Source organism: Condylura cristata, unplaced genomic scaffold (assembly GCF_000260355.1).
Source record: "Condylura cristata isolate star-nosed mole 26May11 unplaced genomic scaffold, ConCri1.0 scaffold00011, whole genome shotgun sequence".
Classification (NCBI taxonomy): Eukaryota; Metazoa; Chordata; class Mammalia; order Eulipotyphla; family Talpidae; genus Condylura; species Condylura cristata.
Genome location: NW_004567112.1, coordinates 50,229,038 through 50,252,756, shown reverse-complemented (window position 1 = coordinate 50,252,756; position 23,719 = coordinate 50,229,038). Strand labels below are relative to the sequence as shown.

General features: G+C 32.3%; 1 protein-coding gene across 1 annotated transcript in view; it reads right to left on the bottom strand.

Annotated features, from left to right (window-relative positions):
- PCDH15 (protocadherin-related 15) overlaps positions 1-23,719 on the bottom strand; it is a 565,802-nt gene that overhangs the window by 212,173 nt on the left and 329,910 nt on the right. Inside the window, exons 11-12 of the mRNA XM_004681080.1 lie at positions 13,747-13,940; positions 79-211 (exon numbers count right to left, since the gene is read on the bottom strand). Coding sequence (XP_004681137.1) covers positions 79-211; positions 13,747-13,940 — 327 coding nt within the window. The remainder of the gene's footprint in view (positions 1-78; positions 212-13,746; positions 13,941-23,719) is intronic.

The following is a 23,719-nucleotide window of genomic DNA, read 5'->3' as shown; positions in this document are numbered from 1 at the left end:
TATATATATATATATATATATATATATATATATATATATATAGTATATACACACACACACACACACTAAGCAGCATACCTGTAGATTTAATAGAACAGCACCGATCCTCATGGCTTCACTGATTTCAAGGCTATACATCAGCTGTGGGAAGCGGGGAGGGCTTTGATTGTTTGGGGGAAGCACTTCAATGTACACAGTACAGATGGAGTGCCTGCAGAGAAAGAGAGAGAACAAGATGGGTAAAAATCTACATCACATTTAATGACAGACTGCATCCCACATTTGGTTGCTGGGTTTACAGAAGAGGAAATTTTATATTTTCAATGAAGTGGTTCAGAATAAAAGAACACAAAAAATGAAAGCATCCACCAAAAAGCACTGTTTTTATGAAACTACCTTAATTAAAAAAAAAAAAGCCCCAAGCTCTTACTTAGATTAATAGTGTGAAATTAAAAAGGAATAGCTATACAAATAAAGCTAGTAAATTAACATGGCTTGACTTCTGACTTTCCTTTTTAATGCCTCTCTAATAGCAAAATGTACTCTGTAAAATATGTAGTAATATGAGCTGTCCTTGGGGCTTGCTTCCTATTAAAACCAGCAGAGGGAGTATTGATTAAAATAACACAGAAAACAAAATATGGACTGTTTTACTAGTTCTATTGCTGAAATCAATTACAATGCAAATGTAAGCCAGGAATCAGGATCATAAAATAATCGTGTGTAAAAGTTGCAAACAAAATTAAATGCTTTTCACTATTCTTTCAAGTATATAATATGACAAGCATGAAATTTGATGTAAAGATTTACTTACTTTAAATCATATTTTTCATTAAAAATGTTTTAATTTCTATTAAAAGACTAGAATTTTCTTATGGTAGCCCAAAGCTTAAGCACACAATTTAAATCAATTTAAGCACACAATCATAAATATTCTGAGCTTACTATGTTAAAATCTTATTCTTTTTGTATCGCTTTAAGAAAAATAATGATCATGGGCATTGAAAATTATTTTTTAAGCTTATAACACCATGTTAATCAAAATTGTTTTATTTCATTAAATACATAAAATAATAAACATCTCCAATAATCTTTAAAAAAATTTATATTTACATTTAAAAAATTTATATTTAAATTTATATTTAAAAAATTTATATTTACATTTATTGCACAATACTGCTCCAAAAGAATACATTTGAAATTAATCTCTTAGACCTCTATAATGAGTTAACATGTGTATTCATTCTTGCAGATTTTATCACTTCATTGTTAAAATTAGTCAGCAAAACTTAGCAAATTTTAATTTTCTTTGACTTTCTCTTATGCAACTGCAGTTTGTAAGGATCTGTTCCAAGCAGGTCAAAAAATGAAGAGGATTATCACAGTTAGATGCATATAAAACATAATAGTGGTAAACACACACACACACACACACACACACATCAGGAAGCTGTAATATCTATATTCCAAAAATTCCCACTTCTCATATTGTGGGAATAAAATACTGTCATTCTGAGGTGGGCCTATTATTGTTCCAGATGGTGATCAGTCTCTAACTGCAGCTTTGAGATATACATAATCCCAGATTCTACCCTTCATAGTCCTGGCTTCTTTTAATGTCTGTTTTCTATCAAGTCATTTAAGTATTTTATAGATCTGTTCCTTTACCCTGCCAGCACATTCTTTATGTATAATGAGTCCTGTAATATTTCTTCCCTAAAATATTGGTAATAGGGCCCTCCCTGGTGACACAACGGGTTAGGACACAGCACTGTAAGCTGGCATGCAGCACTACAGGCTAGCACAGCCACTCCAGGTGCTGGAGGTGACCCACATGGCACGGCAGACACATATTCTGAGTTTAGCATTTTTATTCCACCACCGTATGCTATTGCATGCATTACATTTTTAGCTTCACTAGTTTGTAATCTGGATATTGAGGATCACTAACATTATTCTCTATAATCATCTAAGATTTGCATACATATTACTATTAAATAATTACATATGTGTGAATACACACAAACAAGTTAAACACACATTTATGAATTATTATAGATAATAATACAAATAAAGCATCTCATTCCACTATATGGCAGGAGATAAATAAGCTTGCACTTTTATCTTTATCCCTTATAAAATTTTAGAGATTTTAATTTCATCCTTGACTTTTCTAGGTTAATATCCCAAAAGATATAGCTTCTTATCTCTCCCCAAAATAGGGTGTGTAGGCATTAGGATTTGATATTAGATAAAACTCTATTGTTGTGGGACATAAGAATCTATGTATTTTTTACCCATAGATATGCAGTTTTTACTTAAACACATTTGATTTTGAAAACTGATTTGGAAGCTCATGTAACTATAACAGGTGGACTCACCTGCATTATGTAAGTATAACAAGTGGACTTACCTGCATTTTAAAAATTATTTTCATTCAAATAACATTATTTTATGATGTTGCATAGGTTTCAATTTTACAGTCATATAATCCAATGTGTTCATATACTACATGCATTTTACTTTAGTAGCCCAGGGGATTACTCTAGTAAATTGATTTAAAATTCTCAATAAACATACAAGTTAATTATTATTATTTTTTTTAACCTACCACAACCCAAACCCAAATTGAAATCTTCATTTAAAAAAACAAGGCCTGGGTCATCCCTGGTGGCACAGCACTAAGAAGCTAAAACCATTTCAGCATAAGTTCAATCCCTGCTCCAGAGAGGTGACCCACATGGTGTAGCAGACCTCTCCTGACCTCCCACTGACCTCCAACTTCATCAGTTGGCCTGTTCTCCCCACTCTGTCTCTGTGAATCCTCTCACTGCCCCTGCACCTCTGGCCTGTTCTGTATGCATAAATAAATCTTAAAAAAAAAAAAAAAAAAGCAAGGCCCTTCTTGCCTTTGATAATCTTTGATAACCTTTAAATCTTCAGTGAACTGGTCTGGAATATACTTTAATAATATTCACCCAAATCTAAATTTATTTTTACTGTTGAAAGTCTTGTTTACATTAAATTTATATCTCCTTATTCTTTTCCCTTTGAGTGGCTTTTCATTTTAGAAGTTATAACTGCTTACATTCACAATACCTGTAATAAAGACCTCTAAACTGGATAAGACTTAAGTGTATGCTTCCAGGAAAACTTTAAAATACAAAACTAAAAGCTCAAGCCAGAAGACAATGAAAAACTGGCACAGTCTTGTGAACTAGTACAGTCTTCATCTGCCCTATTCCTTTGCTTCTTGTGCTTTTTCCCACAATACAAATACAAGAATTATGAATTATGAGCTCTTCCACATTGAACTTGGGCCAGAGTTATTTGAAATATTTCACATGTCATGCTCTTACCTTTTTATCTTTATAATATGTTTAAATAAGCACCAGCCTTTTTGAGAGTTATACCTTTTTTAAAATGTTATTTCGCTTTATCCCTGACATCAGTGTGAGGACAGAAATGACTCTTAATTATTGAATCAAGTGAATCAATTTCAGCATCCATTGAGCAAAACAAACAAACAAACAAACAAAAAACAGGATAGTGACTAAATAACATTTTATATGAATTTGCATTTCCATGCCATATCTAGTCTTAATTATATAAAATTGAACATCTATGTAACACACATTTTATGTTTATAATATAGCCTAAATGAAGTAGATAAATACTATTCCTAATACTAAAATCCATTGTTTTTCTCATTGGAAAAAAAAAGTTCATAGTAGAACAAGAGAGGGATTTTTTTTTTCAGATAATCTTATGATGTTAAGATTACAAGCCATCTAAATTAATTAACTTTTTTTTTTAAAGATTTATTTATTTATTCGTACAGAACTGGGGTACAGGCCAGAGATGCAGAGGGTGAGAGAATTCACCGGAGACAGAGCGGGAAACAGTACAGGCAGATCAAGGAAGTACACTGCTGAGGGGAGCAGCAGGCGGGTCAGGAGAGGTCTGCCACTCCATGTGGTCGCCTCCGGGGCAGGAGGGGATCGAACTCATGCAGAAGTGGCTTAAGCTTCTTAGTGCAGTGCTTTAACCCGCTGCACCACCAGGGAGGGCCCCAACTAACTTTTATTTTACAAGAATAGAAATCAGAAAGATTGAGTGAGTGAAACAAGGTTGCAGTTAATTAGGAAAAGTAGATAAATTAAAAGACAAGTCTTAATTCAACTTGCCTGCCATTTTTCCCCTAATGCCACAACAATTGGGAAATAAATTAGAATTTTTTTGTATAATGTGCGTTAATTTAAAAAATATGTTTGTGTATGCAAACATAAAGCACCCTTGGTTTGTAATGAGGCTGTACTCTTACAAGAAAACAATAATTTCAAGACATATTCAGGATATTATATCACACTTAATTTTAAAAATGTACCATTAGTGAAGTGTCATCTCTAGAAATTTTTTGTTAAATATTAGACAAAATAAGATATGAATAAAAATCATGAATACCCACTTAAATGGCTTCGTTTTGAAATAGTATACTACAAAATAACAAAATGTCAAATTCTTCTAATACTGAACTCAGTAATAAAGAGATAATGTTGCTAGTGTTTAGAATACTGTATAGTCTGGATTGTAACTTTCTATTAAATATGTTAACATATACTACACCGTGTCTATTTGGAGCTACATTTCTAACCTTGTTTCAAAGATGAAGATGACAGGCATTTATATTGCTTTCATAAGCAGATTTGCAATGGAAAAAAAAATCCTTTATCTTTTATCTCGAAGCATTGTTAGAAAAGAGATCTTTATTGTTCACATGGTCTACTTCATTATTTTGGAATTATTTATAGGCATCTACAAAAGCAAAGACTTCAGATTTCAAACAAAGGGTGTGACAAAAATTCCTTAGGAGAAGTTTAGGGAGATAGATTTAAGATGCAAGAAGATGTATAGTACTTAGGTGCAAAAAACATTAAGGGCATTACAGATAGGGGGAAGCACCTGTGAAAATTCACAGAGTGACAAGAAGAAAATGGTACGTTTTGTACAATTGATGATAGGATTGCACAAGGGCCAGATCACTCAGGGATTTATGTGCTACACTGAATGGCTATAATTCATCTTGACAATGAAGATGGTTGATAAAACTTAAAGAGGTTAATGATATGACCAGATATCTATAATGAATAGTTCATTCAACACATCATGTTTTGTCTACCTCTGTGTCTTTCTTGTATTTTCCCCTGTAACTGAATGTCACATTATTATTCCCATTCAAGTTAACCTGCATGAAATTATTTACTACTCATGTCAAGATTCACCTATGCTGTCATATGAATGCAATGAAGACAATGAATTCACCTTGTCTTATAATTTTAATAAGTTCCCAAAAGGCTACAAATCATGGGAACTCAATATCTTTTGTTGTTGTTGTTAAAATGAATAACCCTGATTTTTTTTAATTAAAATAAATATATCATCCATACTATCTCACTCCCATGAAAATGGCCCATGTAAAAAAAAAAAAGAGAGAAACAACAAATGTTGGTGAAGATATAGATAAAAAAGAAGCCCTCGTACAGTTTTGGTAGAAATGTAGACTGATCTCACCCAATTAAAAACAAAATGGAGTTCTCAAGCTACTAAGAATAGTACCATATGATCTAGTAACAACATTCCTAGGTTTTTATACAAATAATATGAAAACACTAATCCAAAGAGATATATCCAACCTATATTTATTGCAACACTGTTTACAATAACTAAGTAAACTAAGTTATGAAAACAACCCAAGTATTCAACAAGAGATGTGTGGATGAAGATGTTATAGTGCGTGATTACATGTAATTACATAATTACCATGGTACATGACTAATATCACTCACTTATTAAAAAAAAGGGATGAGGCCCTCCCTGGTGGCGCAGCGGGTTAAAGCACTGCACTGAGAAGCTAAAGCCACTTCCACATGAGTTCGATTCCCGCCTGCCCCGGAGGTGACCACATGGCGTGGCAGACCTCTCCTGACCCGCCCGCTGCTCCCTCAGCAGGGTACTTCGTTGATCTGCCTGTTCTGCTCCCCGCTCTGTCTCTGGTGAAGCCTCTCACCGCCCCTGAGCCTCTGGCCTGTACCCCAGTTCTGTATGTACAAATAAATAAATCTTTAAAAAAAAAAAAAAAAAAGGGATGAACTCTTACCATTTGTGACAATAAGGATGCAACCAGAGGGGAAAATGCTAAGTGAAATGTGTCGAGAGACAAATGATGGATAATTTCACTCATAAGTGACAGAAAGATTTAAAAAAAAAAAGGTTAAATCCTAGAAATATGACTGCAGAGTGGAAGCTACTAGAGGATATGTATGGATATGAGAGAAAAGGGGAAGACGAACTCATCAGTAAGGGAAGAGGATACTCTATTGCTAAGTGCCCTGTATAGATAATACATCAGTGATATGATCCTATTTTCCTGAATTATATGGAATGCTGAAAAATAAAGTAACATCAGTAATATAAAAAAATCAATAAGTGCATTATCTGAAGTTATTAAAATAGTATATTCACAATGGGAAATAATTTTGAGAATGGGTTATTTAATGTTTTGTTATAGACACCTTGCATTACAGGGAATAAAGTGGCAACCCATGCATCAATCATTTTATCATAATCTTATTCTAAAATACCTGAAGGGCAGAGGCTATCTTTATCACCATGTTTTCATAAATAACCAATAATAATATTTTATTTGCATTATGATGGAATTAATATCCATTTAATTCAATTAAGTAAGTACAAAGAAACTATATACACAAATAAAAAAATATTTAACATCCTACTAGCTTTCAAACCTTGGTTTGCCATTCTGTTGTGCTTAACAAAAAATAAAACAAAGACAAAAAAGGTATTATAAACTCTTTTCCTCTTACACTCAATATTTTTAGCTAGTTGACTAAAGTAAAATAAAATTTACAGTTAATTCATATCATTTTTATTTTGAGAGCCAATGCTATGTAAATTGATGAATTAAGGTTTCCAATCTGAAAATAATAAAATATAATTGAATTATTAACCAATTATGTTTATATGATATATTGCTGATGGGGTCAATATTTAAAATATATAAAACTATACTTTTACGCGTATTACTCATCAAATAGCATCTATTTTCCAAAGTGGGTACTGAAAACAAAGACCCACAAGGTTCTCAGTACATTTATTAATTCAATTAGAAGGATTTTTTTTTTCCCCAGAAAAGAGCAAATGCCATTATGCTACAGGGGGCATGGCATTATCAAAGCAGATAGAAAGGGAAGAGGTATAAAGATTTTACTCTATATTATTAAGGCCCAAACCACAGTCTATAAAATGAAATAGTCTACTACTAAATATCCAGTATCCTGAAAAGACTTATAAGTATGGCCCTTTCCTTCTAGAGTTTTATATATTTTATTTAAATTAAAACCTACTATTGTACCTTTTATTAGAGGCACAAGCTTGCCTAAACATACAGTGAAAGGACATTAAACAATAAAATGTTGATTATAAAATCACATTAATTAATAATAGTAAAATGTTTACAAACACATCAACTATTATAAACATATACATTTATTCTTATTATTAGCAATATTAGTATTGCTATCCAATAACTGTAGTATTTCTTCTGTCGGATAATAACTACAGAAGGATATGAATATGGAAAAGAATGGAGACAGTCTAAGAATCCAGTAACTTTGAATTTGAGTTACAGTTCTACCACTTGTTTGTAATAAAGAGGAATCGAACTGATGCAGAAGTGGCGTTAGCTTCTTAGTTCTGTGCTTTAACCCGCTGTGTCACCAGGGAGGGCCAAGTTTTCTATATTTTAAGCATAGAGTTCTTCCAGAAACTAAAACCATTTCACATGTCTTTCAATTTAAAATTATTTCAAAATCCCTTTGCTAAGAGGATAGTTCAAGTTTCTCTTTGTAGATATATTGCCTCTCCTGAATTATAGTTAATACATGAAGTAAAACTGAGTTATAATCATACATAACCCAAGCTATTTCAAGACCTCTCAGACTATATAAAAATGTGATATTTTTATTTCAGCTGGCCAACAGCTATTAATTCTCCTAGACTAATCATGTTGAAAAGGACTTTCAATTACTCTCTAATTACAGCAAGTGTACTTACCAATGCCTGGAAAGCCAAGTATTTACCTCAATATCAAATTCATAATCTTAAATTGAATTTAATTATTTCTATTCCTACGATCCACACTTTAATTTGGGGGAGGTCTGCAAATGACATCATTGTTTTCTTTTTATTTCTAGAACATGGTTAATGACAGTTATGTAATTTCTTTGACTAAAAATGTCTTACTATCTAGGCACTTTTTTTAAAATCAAAAACAAAATCAATTGGTGTATAGTGAGAGAGAAAGTAATGTTATTTCAAATTTGACCACTCAGTTTTGGGAAATTTTTAAATACATTTGAGTTTGTGTCACATTGTCCCATATCCAACTTCATTAATTATTTTAGAAAACAGAAGAGCTGTTAAGAATATTAGGAAATAAAAGGTAAAGATATTTTTTAAGAACTTTGGTAATTATAAGAATTTTTCTGGCTTCTGGAGACTTGAGACACCAAAGTAGAAGGCACCTATGAACTAAAACTCTAGTAGGGAAGAAGCAAGACTGACAATAGGTTCCATACTATAAATAGATAATAGCACTTATAGATAAGTACTGTAAGTGGGTGAAAAATAATTTCAAAAAAAGGGATATGAAAGTACTAAGAACTACTGTAGTTATAAATATGTCATCAGATAAGACTTCACTGAGAAAAGTAATGAACTAAAGAAAATCAGACTACAAAATAATCTGAGGGGGGAATCATTCAGAGAAAATAAAAATGTTAAGCTCAAAGGTTGGGCAATAGTTGTGAGCCTTAGGCACAAAGAAGAAACAGTTGTGATGAGTGGAGTGGACTGGACTGAAAGAAACAGAAGAGAGTGACAAAGGAGGATAATGTGAAGAGGTAACAAAGAATAGCTTAAGGCTGGTATCAGCTAGCAAACTGCTGGGTCTTGTGACGTTTTAAAGTCACTATGCATTTTATGCCTAGATGTGAAAATACATAGGAATTTTTTTAAATAATATCAGAATCACTCAAGTTGCTGTAAGGGTAGAAAACTGAAGAGGACATGGTCAGATGTCTAATTACAAGAGGTTTTCAACATTGGTGCACAGATAGTAGTGGTGGTCTTATTCGTTTGTGCTAATATTGAGAGTAGTGGGAGTTACTAGTTTCTTAAAATATTTTTAGTGTAAATCTTATAGAAGAGTTGCTTTGAAAAATATAGGAATTTAGGATGACTCTAGAGGTGTTTGGTCAGAGTTATCTATATGATGGAAGATGCCTTCAATCACATAATGGATACTGAAGTCATGAGGAATTTTTACAAAAGTACTTTGGAAGGGTAAGTCTGCTAAGGTGACCTGCAGATCTGTAGCTGACTGGATGGTGAGGTTAAAGAGAAGGGAAAAGTCTCATCAGATGACAGCTGCAAGAAGTACCGCTGTATATTTTTAAGATACACTATAACCAGAAGAGAAGGGAGTAGTTAATATAGTTAATGAATAAACCAGGCAAAAGGGGTCAACTGTATAGTGAGAGACAGAATTAGAATGTCTGTGGTTAAGTCTAATGTAGTATACACAGATATTGATTTACAATGATGCACCCTGGAACATATGCTATAGTGTAATACTAGCTCTATAATTAGTTATTAAATAAAAGAAAGCACAATAAGGGAAGAATGGAAACTAACCTAGAATTATCAATAATGAACTAAAGAGGCACCTACCAAGTCTCCATTATTAATACCTTGAGTGGTATGGAAAGAAAAATACCCTAGTTAGTAAGCTTTAGGGAAAACAGTAGCCCTTTTTTTTTTTTTTTTGCTGGGAGAGAGTAAAAGCAGGGAATGATCCGCTCTACAGCTCTGTATAAGGAAAAAAAGTATCATATTTACAGCAACAAAAGAGAAAGAAACAGATCTAGAGGGAATGTGTAGGACTTATGTGAAAAACTATTTCTTGGCAAAATATTCTGGCTTATGTATGGAAAATTTAACATTGCCATGAGGCCATTCTACACAAAATAATATACAGATTCAACACAATCCCAATAAAAGCCATAAGTGGGATTTTTCAAGGAACTAGAGCAAATACTACAGAAATTGTATGAAATTTGAGAAGACCCCAAATAATAAGAGCGATCTTAAGAAAGAAAATGGAGGTTTCACACTTCCATACCTCAAGCTATGTATAAAGCCACACTAATAAGAAACGTCCAGTACTGGGGGAAAAAAAGAGACACACAGACCAATGACATAGAATTCAAAGTTCAGAAATACACCCATATATATATATGGACAGATATAAGGAGCAGAAAGTACACTGGAACAAGGACAGCTGGTCCAATAAAAAAATTAAGACTAGACTATGATCTTACACCATACACTGAAGTCAAGTCAGAAGGGATCTAAGACTTGTATGTAAAACTCAAAACTGTAACATAAAGGTAGAGACAAAGGAAAAGATTATATGACATAAGCTTTAGCAATGCCTTAAGGGCATCAATCCCAACATCAAAGAATACAAAAGAGAACATAAACATTTGGGACTACATCAAACTAAAAGGTTTCTGTACAGTGACATAAATCATAATGAAAGTAAAAACATATTCTACTGAATGGAAGAATACATTTGCACACCATACATCTTATAAAGGAAGCTCAAACATATAAAGGAAACATAAAACACTACAAAAACAAATAACATAATCAAAAATGGGTAATAACTAAACAACCATCTCTCCAACAATGACAATAAAATGGTCAGCAAACACATGAAAAAATGTTTACAATCAGTTTAGAGAAATGAAAATCAAGGTCATGATGAGATACCATGTCACAACTGTGGTCCCGTGTTGAAAAAAAAAAAAAAAACTGAAAAAACAAATGTGGAGGATGTGGAATAAAGGGAAACTTCTGACACTGTTGGTGGGAATATACAGGTGCAGCCTTATGGGCAGCAGCAGTAAGGAGGTGCCTCGAAACATAATTTTTTTTTAATTTTTATTTCATAATTGACCCAGCAATTCCTTTCCTAGGCATTTATCAAAATAATTAAAAAAAAAACATTAATTCAAAGGAAACCTGCACTCTCATGTTTATTGAGGCATTATTTACTATAGCTACAGCAATAACCTAAGTTCCTGAAAATATCTGAGTAGATCAAGAAGATGTATATGTATACAACAGAATACTTATTCAGCGATCAAAAAATATTCATGTCATTTAGGGTAAGATGGTTGGAATTTGAAATTATAATGCTCAGTGAAATAAGTTAGAAGGAGAAAGATAAATAATGAATGCCTCACTAATATGTGGAATATAAAGTAGCTAAATTAACAGTCCAATAAAGACAAGGTGAAAACCAGCGCTTGATCTCTGACTACAGAACTGAAGCACCAATGTGTGGAGGAGAACAAAGAGGAAATGGAACATAATGGTCTATGGGTGAGGTAGTGGGGGTATAGTATGGTGGTAATACTCAATGGGGGTAGCCCAATATTACCTCAGTTAAAGATAAATATATATTAAAAAATAAATTATTTCTTAAGGAAAAAAAAACTAAAATACATAAAAGATGGATAAATGAAAAGAGAGAATGTTCTTTGAAAGATTTAATATCAAAAAAATATAATTTAACCCTAAGTAATTTACTTAATAATTGGTTGTGATCTAACAAAAATATAGGAAAAAGAACCCCACTGAACTAGTTTATATAAAGCCAAATAAAAGTAATAAGAAGAAAATTAACCCGTAGACTTTCTAGGGAAACAATAATATTGTAAATTAGTAAGACCATATTATAAAGCATCATTTTAAAACTGTTACTAGCTCACAAGAGATGAACTAATTTAATACAACAGAAATTCTAAAATCAAATTAAAATGCATACAAATATATGAAACATCAAATTATTAATATAAATGAAATATCTAATATATGGGGGATTGGCATGGTTACTTGAAAAAAAAAGAGGTCAATATCTCCTAGTATACACAGATAAATCTCAAGTTCAAGAAAGGTTTAAATATACAACATGTATCCTCAAAATCATAGGTATAAAGCAGAATAGTTTTAATCTAGGATTAATATAGCAATAGAAAAATGGACAAAGGCTATAAACACATATATACAGAAAATGAAATGAACTGGCTCATTAACATAGAAAATATACTTAAACCCACTATTAGGTAAATGTATTCAAAAATATTTGCCATTTTATTCTACTTGTCAGACTGTCAAAAATCCAAATTTTGACATGACACAAAAATTTCAGAATTGCTCATTACAAGATTTGGTGTTCAGATATAAATTAAAGCTCCATAGAACACGATTTAACAGTTATCTCTAAAATGTATAATTACATACACCATTTGTTCTCACTTCTGGGAATTTACTTTTTATATATATTGTATGCATTAAAACTGATTTTATTTTTCATTTTCAATGTCACATATTCCTTCACTGATAGTGAAAGAGAAAACGAAATTTAAAATCCATCACTCGTGGGATTCTTAATCAGTATCTCATATGTATAAAGAAATATTATGTGGCTGTGAAAAAGTATCATTGTGAAAACAACCTCAATATACCTTTGGGGGTGCAAAATATAGCAAGGTACAGAAACAATAATTTCCATTTGTATTTTCTTTAAATACATCTTAAAAATCTGGAGACAAGAAATTAATAAAAGGAGTGTGTCAGGTTGGATATTAGATAGATGTAGTTGTAAAAGAAGTCTTTTTATTTTTTTACTCTTTCACGGTCACATATCAGTATTGTACAGAGAATACAGCTGGCCCTCCCTAACTAGGTTTCATATACAAGTATTCAATAAATAATGGACAGAAACTAGTTTCCTTGTAATTAGGTCTGTGTGGTGCAACTATACTAAACATGTGCAGACTGATTTTCTTGTCAGTATTCACTAAACAATATAATAATGTTTTACATAGAATTTACATTATGTTGCTACATGATTTAAACTCTACAAAAGGATGTCCACAGGTTATATGCAGACTCTGCTATGTTATAAGGTCCTTGAACATCTGCATTATGGTACCTTCAGACATTCTAAAACCAGTAACTCCAGATCCTACAGGAAGATAAAACTATGGGTGAATGGGTGGATGGATGGGTGGATTGATGGACTGTGAGAGAGATACAGACAGAAGGCAGACGCTTATAAATTCTACAGGTAAATAATATAGTCTATAGAATATTTTCAAATATTACAACACTTATTAAATTGTTATATAACTATTAAATTATGTAATATTACATATTTAAAGAATTATTCAGATATTGAGAAGTAGATTCAAAACCTGGTGATGGTACATATCATTGAAATATCTGTGACTGCTTTTTAGAAATAAACTGGATGTATACTTCCAGTATTACTGATCCATTCTCATTAAAACAAGAGGCATATATCCTTCAATTCTGTGAAATGATATGGGATTATTCTGGGGGTCATTTTTTTCCTCAACTGCTCTTTATCCACAATTTAACAAAATCAGTAGATGCAACTCCTGAGACTAAGTTATGATTCGCTGAGCTAATGTAGAGCTTATAGGATAAAAGAATACTTGCTGCACTTTTAAATTTAATTATGGAGTGAAACAGGAATGATGAAAAGATGTCATTTGTTCCAACATAAATTACCTTCTCTCTGCTGGAGGAGCATTATCGGCAGCTTGGACCGTAAGTGCATAAGTTCGACCAACTATCAATTCCATCCCGGCAGCGACGGTGATTAGCCCTGTTGTTTTATTGATGATGAAGTCTCCCTGAGCACCAACCAGGATTTCGTAGGTGATCTCCCCATTTGACCCTTCATCCGCGTCGACTGCAGTGAGCTGGAATTGAAAATGACAACATAAATCCTCTTGGGACTCAACTTTTCACCACTGTGTCATCCTTAAATGCTTATTTTCAAAAGCAAATGTACAGAAACTTCGCTGAGCATATGTAATACTGTTTACTTGATGGAAGGCTTTTATGGTCTATTACGATACTGAAGCATTCTCACCAGGCAGCATTCTGTCTTCCTGTGACTGATGAAAGTTTTTGGATCTTGAAGACTAGCTTTACTTTAATTTAATAAAGGAAAGAAGAGGGAAGTTCTAACAACAAATCCGATATGCTTTAAGGAATTTTTTCCCCCTAAATCTTATATCCTGTTCTTGATACATAAACATAAAATACTATAGATTGAAGCCTCAAAAAAATGAAACAGGTAAAGTTCACTTTTATTACTTCATTCTTCCCTTAGCTCTCCTTTTCCACATTCATAATGTTTTACTTCCTGTCTCCCAGAGAATCTCTTGTTCTAGCATACTTATTTATATTTGGAGTTAGAAAAAATTCATAAGAATTTCTGAATCATTTTCACAATTTTACAGAATCTAAGAAGGCCTAAAGCATTTCCTTTTCAGAGTCAAACAAATGCATTTTCATTTATAGAATATATAATTAAAATCAATGTCCAGAAGCAGATAACATTTTTTTTTTTAAGAAAGGGGGTCGATTCAGAATCCTTGAAATAATATCACATGCATTATTTGTAAGGCTAATTTGCACATGTTCATGATTATTTTAGAAATATATCATATGATAGTTAAAGAATACTTAGGTTATTATCTCTAAATGAAGCATGGCCATTATTAATTTTAAAAAGTAAAATTAAGGTGGGCCCTCCCTGGTGGCGCAGCAGGTTAAAGCACAGCACTGAGAAGCTAAAACCACTTCTGCATGAGTTCGATTCCCACCTGCCCCGGAGGTGACCACATGGCGTGGCAGACCTCTCCTGACCCGCCCACTGCTCCCCTCAGCAGTGTACTTCGTCGATCTGCCTGTTATGCTCCCCACTCTGTCTCTGGTGAAGCCTCTCACCGCCCCTGAGTCTCTGGCCTGTACCCAGCTCTGTATGCACAAATAAATCTTAAAAAAAAAAAAAAAAGTAAAATTAAGGAAATAATGATTTAACATGTTAAAGGTTCCTTATATTTCTGATAAAAATGAAATAGAAATTCTAGTGGAAATCATATGTGCATTTAACAAACTCACTAAACTGTTTATTTCAGTTTATCAAATTTTTGTGAGGAAGCCTAGGTGGCCACAATTCATACAAGGGCAAAACAATAAAATGTTTTCATTGAATAAAGAAAACACACATGATTCTAATAAATATAACCGTAGAACATTCTTCTTATTTACTGACATTTCCTTTTTTTTTTTTCCAAAGATTTATTTATTTATGAATATAGAACGGGGGGACAAACCAGAGGTGCAGGGGTGGTGAGAGGATTCACCAGAGAAATGTGGGGAGCAGAACAGGCAGATCAGCAATCAAAGAAGTACACTGCTAAGGGGAGCAGCAGGTGGTAAGGAGAGGTCTGCTGCACCATTACTGACATTTTTTTAACATATTTTTGAGCTCTGCATCTCACTTCTATAAATCAGTATAGCTCCTTTGGCCAGTAACTGATGGACACTACCATGTACTTTTAGACAAAATGTGAACATGCACAGTTACCTTAAAACTTGAGATCAATTTCAGGAATTCTAAATTAATGTCCTATTCAAAGATGCATGTTTAATAATCTGATAAAATGTAAATTAAGTAAGGCTCACCATCATTCTTAAGGAGAAAATTTACGCATGTTTTATTTAGATTTCTATTATATACTCCTTTCAGAATGGTTAACGGGCACAGAAATAGCAGCAAAAATGATTTAGAGGAAAAAAGTAAATTTAAGAGACTGATTAATTCAGTTAAGACTAGAAATGGGTATTTGGGGGTAGACAGATGTGGCTGACAGAAGGAAACACGTTTCATAAAAATGATTCTGGAACTCATATGAGGATGACAGACATAGTCCTAAAGGCAAAGGAGAAAGAAACTATTTGCAAAAACAGTCAAAATGAATGATGGATATTTATGGAGAATTATTCAAGCCAGACAAATTCATTCCCTTTAGTGTGTAGATAAAATTAGAAAATTATCTGGGGTGGGGGTTGGGGAGAGGCACAGGCAGTATCAATTTTGATTATAGTAAATCACTTAACACAATGTCTCAGGAAGTCTTAATTAAAATTTAGCTCAAATTGGATTTAATATTAACATTCTTCCAGGGACTTAAATTGGTTAAAGGAATTTAATGATAAATGGCAAGTCATCAAGTTAAGAAGTATTGAAGAGTGTGCTTCAGGGATGTTGGTATTATGATTGGTATTATTTAACATTTTCATAAATGATATTGGAAGGAAGGGGATAAGCTAGGTGATAATTAAATAGAAGAGGGCACCCATCTGGGAGATGCTGTAAATACCAAACAGTGCTACAAAGCAAGGGTGATAAAAACAACCCTATAACTGCAGAGCCCGTCAACCACAGATAAGCTAAAACATTCAGGAAACACAAATACTGTGACTGAATAATTTAGAGGAAATAAATTAAAGGAAAGAAGTAAATTTGAGAGACTGTCATTAATTCTGCTCAGTCTAAGAATTGGCATTGGAAACTGACAGATGTGGCTGACAGAAGGAAACTATTAAAACATATTAGCAAGGAAATTTAATGAACCAAAAATAAATACCATTTTTTCATGTTACATTATTTTATTCCATTATTTTAGTTTTAGTACTAAGTAATACAATAGCAGGTTAAGAATCAACACACCTGACTTCGCTCACATATAAATAAAACTATTTTGAATAAATTATTGGTAAACCAAGGTAGAAATGAGGAACTAAGATACTATCTCTGAATATTCACAAAATATCTCTGATTAACAGAGGAAATCTGTATCATAAATAAAAACAGGAATGGTGGAGGGGTTAAGTTTACATGTTATTAGGTCAATATAAAGTGAAATTATGGATTTTAATAGTTTTACATAAATGTTGTCATATCTAAATGGTAAGAAATAATTCAAGATTGAACAGGAAGTTCAATCTCACTTTCCACAATTCTTACCTCTTGGTTTTGTAATATGTACATATTCCAGATATTTTTATCATCCTCTTATCACATTTTTTAAATGATTTGTCCCTGATATTTTCTTTGTAGTCTGGCTACAGTTAATTTGCATTTTCGATCTCTCTTTGCTGTCTGTGAGAAATATGATTTTGTATAAAAGGATACATTTAAACAATTCTAAATAACAAACCAGTAGAAACTCAAATTGGTGTTTTAAAATGAAGCAGGGGTATAAAAATCATATTTGATTAAAACATGAGCATAGGACTTTATAAGAATAAACATTTTCAGCAAACATTATATCTAAATTGATATAAAATAAATGTACTGGTCATTTGATACTTTAACATTCTAGGCAGCCTGGGTCTTTGTTTCTAATATACCTCCTAACAGATGAAGAGATTTATGGGTCACAATAGAATCTGAGATCACTAAGTAGAAGTAAATAATAAGGAAATGTATTTATATTTTATTTTAGTATATATATAGTTGCCTATACATTCCTAAGCAATTCACATCTGATTTAGATCCACACCATGAATTTCTGTTTTTATGGAAAAGGAATTTCCTATATTATACAAATACAAATTTGTCATTTGTAACAATAAAAGTATCCTGTTCTGAATACCTCATCATCTAAATATTTACTTCAATCTATTACTTTTTATAACTAAGTGGGATGTTCTTGCAAAAAAGGATGTTTTATATTCTAACTTCCAATGAAACTCACCAGCTAAGTATGAGAAGTGGTGAGAATGTATTTAATCAAAATTAGTTTAGTAATCATTCTATGCCTTTCCACTATCTCTGAAACTCAGAAAGTGTCTGAGGTTGGTTTATTTTGATTTTTGTCTAAGGTAGAAAAACAGTATGTTATGTTTCTAGAAATTCACTTCTCTTTTCCATTATGTCATGCTGATTCCTTTCAATTTGTGTTCTAAATTTAATATATATATATATATATATTTTTTTTTTTTTTGGTCTACTTGTGAAAGTAGAGCAGCATGGTGTTTGAAGACTTCTGTATCAAACACAATACAATTTACTATATTTTAATTTTCAGATGATATTTACACTGATTATTTGTACACTATTTGGGAGACAGTAGCAGTGACAAAAGTGGGAGTCATAGTAACTTCGAGAATAAAAACTGGTGAAAATATCAAAAGTGGACTCATTCTACATAAAATAGATGGGTAAAGAGAGTGCTCTGCAGTTGTTTTCTGGGTAGGGTGCCAGTAGCAAGGCTGTAGACTCATGCAGGAGGCTGGAGAAAGGGAGAGTAGTTTATGTGGAAGTTCACTGACTGGAAAGAGGGGAAAGCCTGTGGAGAAGCTGAGGTATGTATCTATAATTAATAGCAGAAAAATCATTCCAATAACCCCTCTTCTCACCCTATTGGTCTGGTTATTATATTTTGCAATACACAGAGGGCTGTGTAGTCTCTCATCCCAAATGTTAATGTTAAGAGGATGTGTATTAGGGTGCCACAAATGTGAGCCAATCCAACCACAACTCATCTACACACACACAGGTACCTCTCAAAGTCCCTCTCACAAACTGTTGACTCAGCAATTTAAAGGCAAATGAGAGTATATATAGAACAAAGGCGGAGGCCAAAATAAAGTCAAGAAAACCACAACACCAATTGTTGGAAAGATAAAATAGTTCAACATGCTAAGTTATCACTAAAGACACACATTTAAAAAATATGAAAGTAGGCTGATCTCAAGTGGCAAAGAGGGAAGACAAAAATCTAATACTATGAAATATGAAACCATAACAGATTTTGATGTCACATGGTGAATACAGCTCTCCAAAATCCAAATATAAATACATGAAAAATAGGTAACGGAGAGTTCAGAATTCCTATAATAAAGAAACTCAATGACAGAAGAATATCGGAAAGACAAATGAAAATGATGTAAGAAAGGTAAGTCAAATAAATACAATTCCATAAAACTAGAAATAAGCTATTAGAAACGAAAACATAAATTTATGGAGACTTAACAATGCTTAATGGCTATCTGATTTTACGGGAATTTAAAGCATAAATTGAAAAATAGGCATTGAGACTAATGAAATGGAGGACAGAACCTATCAGAATTTAATAGATACAGCAAAAGTGATCCATAAAGGAAGATAACTTCAATAGTCCCATATGAGGTATTGTTACAGGTCACCCCAATGTGAATTGGGTTGCCTGTCTGTAGGTCCTCACTCACACTCTTAAGCTCCAATTGTACTGCAAACACACACAAAAAGGTTTGATAACGGGTTTATTTACAAGGAGAAAGAAAAAAGGAACAACCCAGGGAAAAAGAGAGAGAAATACAAGTTAACTAGAATATCCTACCAGTTCTGCTGACTTTGACTCCAATAGCACACTGAAAGCTGATCAAAAGTCAAATGACCAGTCACCAACCAACAGGCCAAGAGCTCCCTCAGGGCCCACATATTTGGTTTTAGCCTAACCTGGCTGCTCAGCTCCACCCTCAAGTCCCAGTGTGCTTCTCATTGGTATTGATGCGATTTTTAGTTCAAATATCTGAAGTGTTTGTGGAGTCCATGAAACCTGTATCTGTTACAGTATCAGGACAAACCTCAACTAACTTGATATTACGCCTAAGCAACATGGTAGAAAGAGGAATAAACAAGACCTAAAGGTAGCAGAAGGAGGGACTTATGAGAGTAAAATAAATGAAACATGAATTGGATATATCATACCAAAAAGTCTTTTGATGAAACTATCATCAAAAGAAAATAATTGTGTGACAACATCTATATAAACAGAAAAAAATATTTGATAAAATTTTGCACCCATTTATAATATAAACTCGAAACAATATGGCTACAAATCAAATCCGCCTTAAGATAATAAAGGTTGTATAGCTAAATCTTTTGGAAAATGTAACTGTTAACAGTATAAAATCTAACACTTCTTAAAATCAGTAAAACGATAACAGGTGCTCATGTTCACCACTTTTGTTTAATTTAGTATTAGATATTTTAGCTAGAATATTCAGACATTATAAGAAAGACTCCAGGTAGAGGACTGATTCTGTCATTAGTTGCAAATAATAAGTACAAAGAAAACCCCAGACTTCACTAAAAAGCTATTAGAAACAGTGTCAAGCTTACTGAAAATGATCAGTGTCAAAAATTAGCTGTTACTATTGTTTATAATGAACAAGAAGTAAGGAAATATAAATTCATTCACCCTTGTATCAAAATTAATCCAATACCTAGCAATTAACCTAGTCAAAGAGATGAAAGATTCATAGAATACATACTATAAAACACTATTAATGACTATAGATTATGACTTGGAGATAGAAAGGCATTCCATAGTGATAGATAGGAAGAATCAATATAGTATAATATGTATTGTGCAGAAAGGGATATTCAATCTTAATGCAATACCCACTAAAATACCAACAAATAAACTAAACAAAAACTATTAAAATTTATACAGCATCATAAAAAGCAAAAAATCGGTAAAGAAATCATGAGAAAAAAGGATATAAATGGAGGTACCATATTATCTGAATTTAAACTATATTCTATTTAAGTTATTCAAACAATATGATATTGGAATAAACAGAGACACATGGGTCAATTGAATAGAATTGAAAGTCCAGAAATAAACAAACAAACAGATACACATACACACTTATCAGTGCTTCATTCATCTTAAGGGAGTCACATCTTAGAGTGGGGAAAGATACCTTTTATTAAAATGAGCCTGGGAAAACTGTACAGCCAATATATAAAACAATTAAGTTGGATCACTCTCTAAATCCATGCACAAAAATAGACTAAAGATTTATATATAATATCTAACCATAAAACAAACAAGAGGAAATATTGGCAATCCATTTTATATCATAAATTGCAAATATGTATCTAGAGACTCATCCTCCAAGACAAGTGACACTTACACAAAGAAAAAAAATGGGATTACATTAAATCAAAAAGGTTTTAAATGGCAAAAGAAAATATAAGTATATTAAAAAAAATGACTGAATATGAGAAAATACTCACATCTTGCACAACTGAGAGGATTAACAGGAAAGGTACAAAAATCATTCAATTTAACACTGAAAACTCCAATTAATAAATGGGCAGAAATGTTATTGAAACAGCTGAAAAAAAGAAATATGTTGGTATTATGCAGTCAAGAAAAATATTTAAGAGATACTGAATGTTTTTATTCTAGAATATTAGCAAACTTGAAATCTATCTAGTAAAGCAACAATATGTAGAACTATAATAACGAGAACAATGTCAAAATTTTAAATGCACCATTTATATAAGTTAAAATTAATCCCATACAGTGTGCTTCTAAATATATCAGGTTAGGGAAATAATCAAAAAGTAACCTGAAAGCCAAATGTGAGGGTTTTCTTTTACTTATAAAAATACAAGATGTGTATTGTTACTATTTTTGTATCATTGACATTTTCCCTAAGTTTATCCACTAAGAAGCTCAATCTATCAAAATTACTACTAAGGTTTTACTAGAACTTAGCTGTTAAAAATTTCACAATGTTTAATTGCATGTGTGAGTAATAACTATCTTGAAGTATTTAGTCAGACTGTTTAGCTTCTCATGAGACCCCACTGGAAATTATCCTTGGATAACCCAATTAAGAAACTGAGTTAAGGGTACAAATCAATCTTCAGATTTATTGGATTAATTTTAAAATACACATTAACCTAAATTATAGGTAATTTCCCAATACCTATATATACATTGCATAGTATTTTTTTAACCAATATCCATTCATTAAATAAAATTTATTAAAGGTTCACTCTGTGCCAGGTGTTGCACAAAAGGTTGACTATGCAAAAAAGAGTGTTGAGTATACAATAGTGGTTTAGAAAGAGAAAATAGTGAACCTGACAAAATCTTTTCTCCATCTGAATTTAAAATCTAACACAGGAACTGCAGTTAAAAAATTTAACTAAGAGATTTAAGTTGTAATATATAGGACAGACCATTAAGTTCTGGGGTACTGAGTGAACAGAGTATAGGAAGGAAAATTTTGGAATGTATTTAATCCTACCTATATGAAGGAATTGTCTAGTTACAGTGTAAGCATCCCTAATGAATAAGAGAAAGACAAATGGTTAAGTAATGTAACTGAGAGTAATCAACGTACTGGGGACACAAGATATAGACTACAGTCTATGCTTACCCAACTGGGAAGCCACTCAAGTCATCAAGCTTAGGTATTACTGATTTGATTTGAAATTAAAATAGCTGAGTGCAGAAGAGGGAATTATTGCTGTCTAAATAGTTGTGGTATCTATTACTGGGATAGTGACAGTCAAAAGAGAAGCTCCAAGATATGAGGCTATGAGGATAATGCAAGAAGAAGAAGAAAAAAAAAAAATGCTGGGACTTAACAATAGATTGGGAGGTGGGAATGAGTAAAAATGGGTCAAGAATAACTCTGGTTTCCAGCAACAACAAATCAATGGAAGATATTGCCATTGTCTTAGGTGAAGAGTGATACCTATTTGAATGAAATGCAAAGAATCTTCAACAAAATTTCAAATTAAATTAAAAATTTTAAATGAATGAGTAGCCTCTATTGATTAAGAGTGGTTATGTAAAATGCTTATGCCAATAAGTTAGGAAATTAAATGGTCTTTAGTGGTAAATTTAAGTATTTCAAAGGTCAAATATCATGATGTGAAAATATGTTTATAAGCTTTGTTTTTCAAATTTTGTCTGGTATTTTCTGAAATACTAAACCTAGTAAGATTAAATATAAGACATAAACTTCAATTGTGGTATTACAAGCACATAATACATATATATGGACACACACAGACATACCACAGAGAAAAATATCATTATTTGAAACAATAGTTAAACATTAAAACATGCATACATTCATCCTAAGGTTACTTAAACACTGAGCATTGTAAAAAAAAAAGAATCACTAATAGTTAATTTTATATGTTTATGTTTCTTCTACAGAATACTATAAGTAATACCTCTGACACAGAGAGATAGACAGTAAGACAGTAAAGTATGTTAATATTCATTATATGTTTTGGGCCCTTCCTGGTGGCACAATGGGTTAAAGTACAGCGCAATAAAGCAATCCATAGTCACTTCAGCATGAGTTCCATTCCCAGCCTCTCTTGACCCACCTGCTGTCCCCTCAGCAGTGTATTTCAGTCAATCTGCCTTTTGTGCTCCCCACTCTGACTCTAGTGAATCCTATCACCACTACCCCCACACCTGGCTCATACTCTGGTTCTTGTATGCACCAATAAATAAAAATCTTAAAAAAAAATCATTACATGTTTTATATAATTCACAAAAATGGTTCAACAATAATATTAAGTAGAAGGTATTTATATATCATTTACAAAATGAGTATTATTAATATAGTGCTATTATTACAATTTATTTTTTTTATTATCACCCTTTTGAAGATGAGGGAAACCATGGTATACAAGCTTAAAACATTTGTCCAAAGTTACTTATCTGGCTCCAGATTCTATTATCTTTACATTTGATTGAGCATCAACTCCATCAGTTGTAAACTTTGACACCTTGGACTAATTATCAGTCCATTAACTAAAAACTTGAATATGGAAAAAAAAAAACTAACTTGTGTATGAAATTAGACT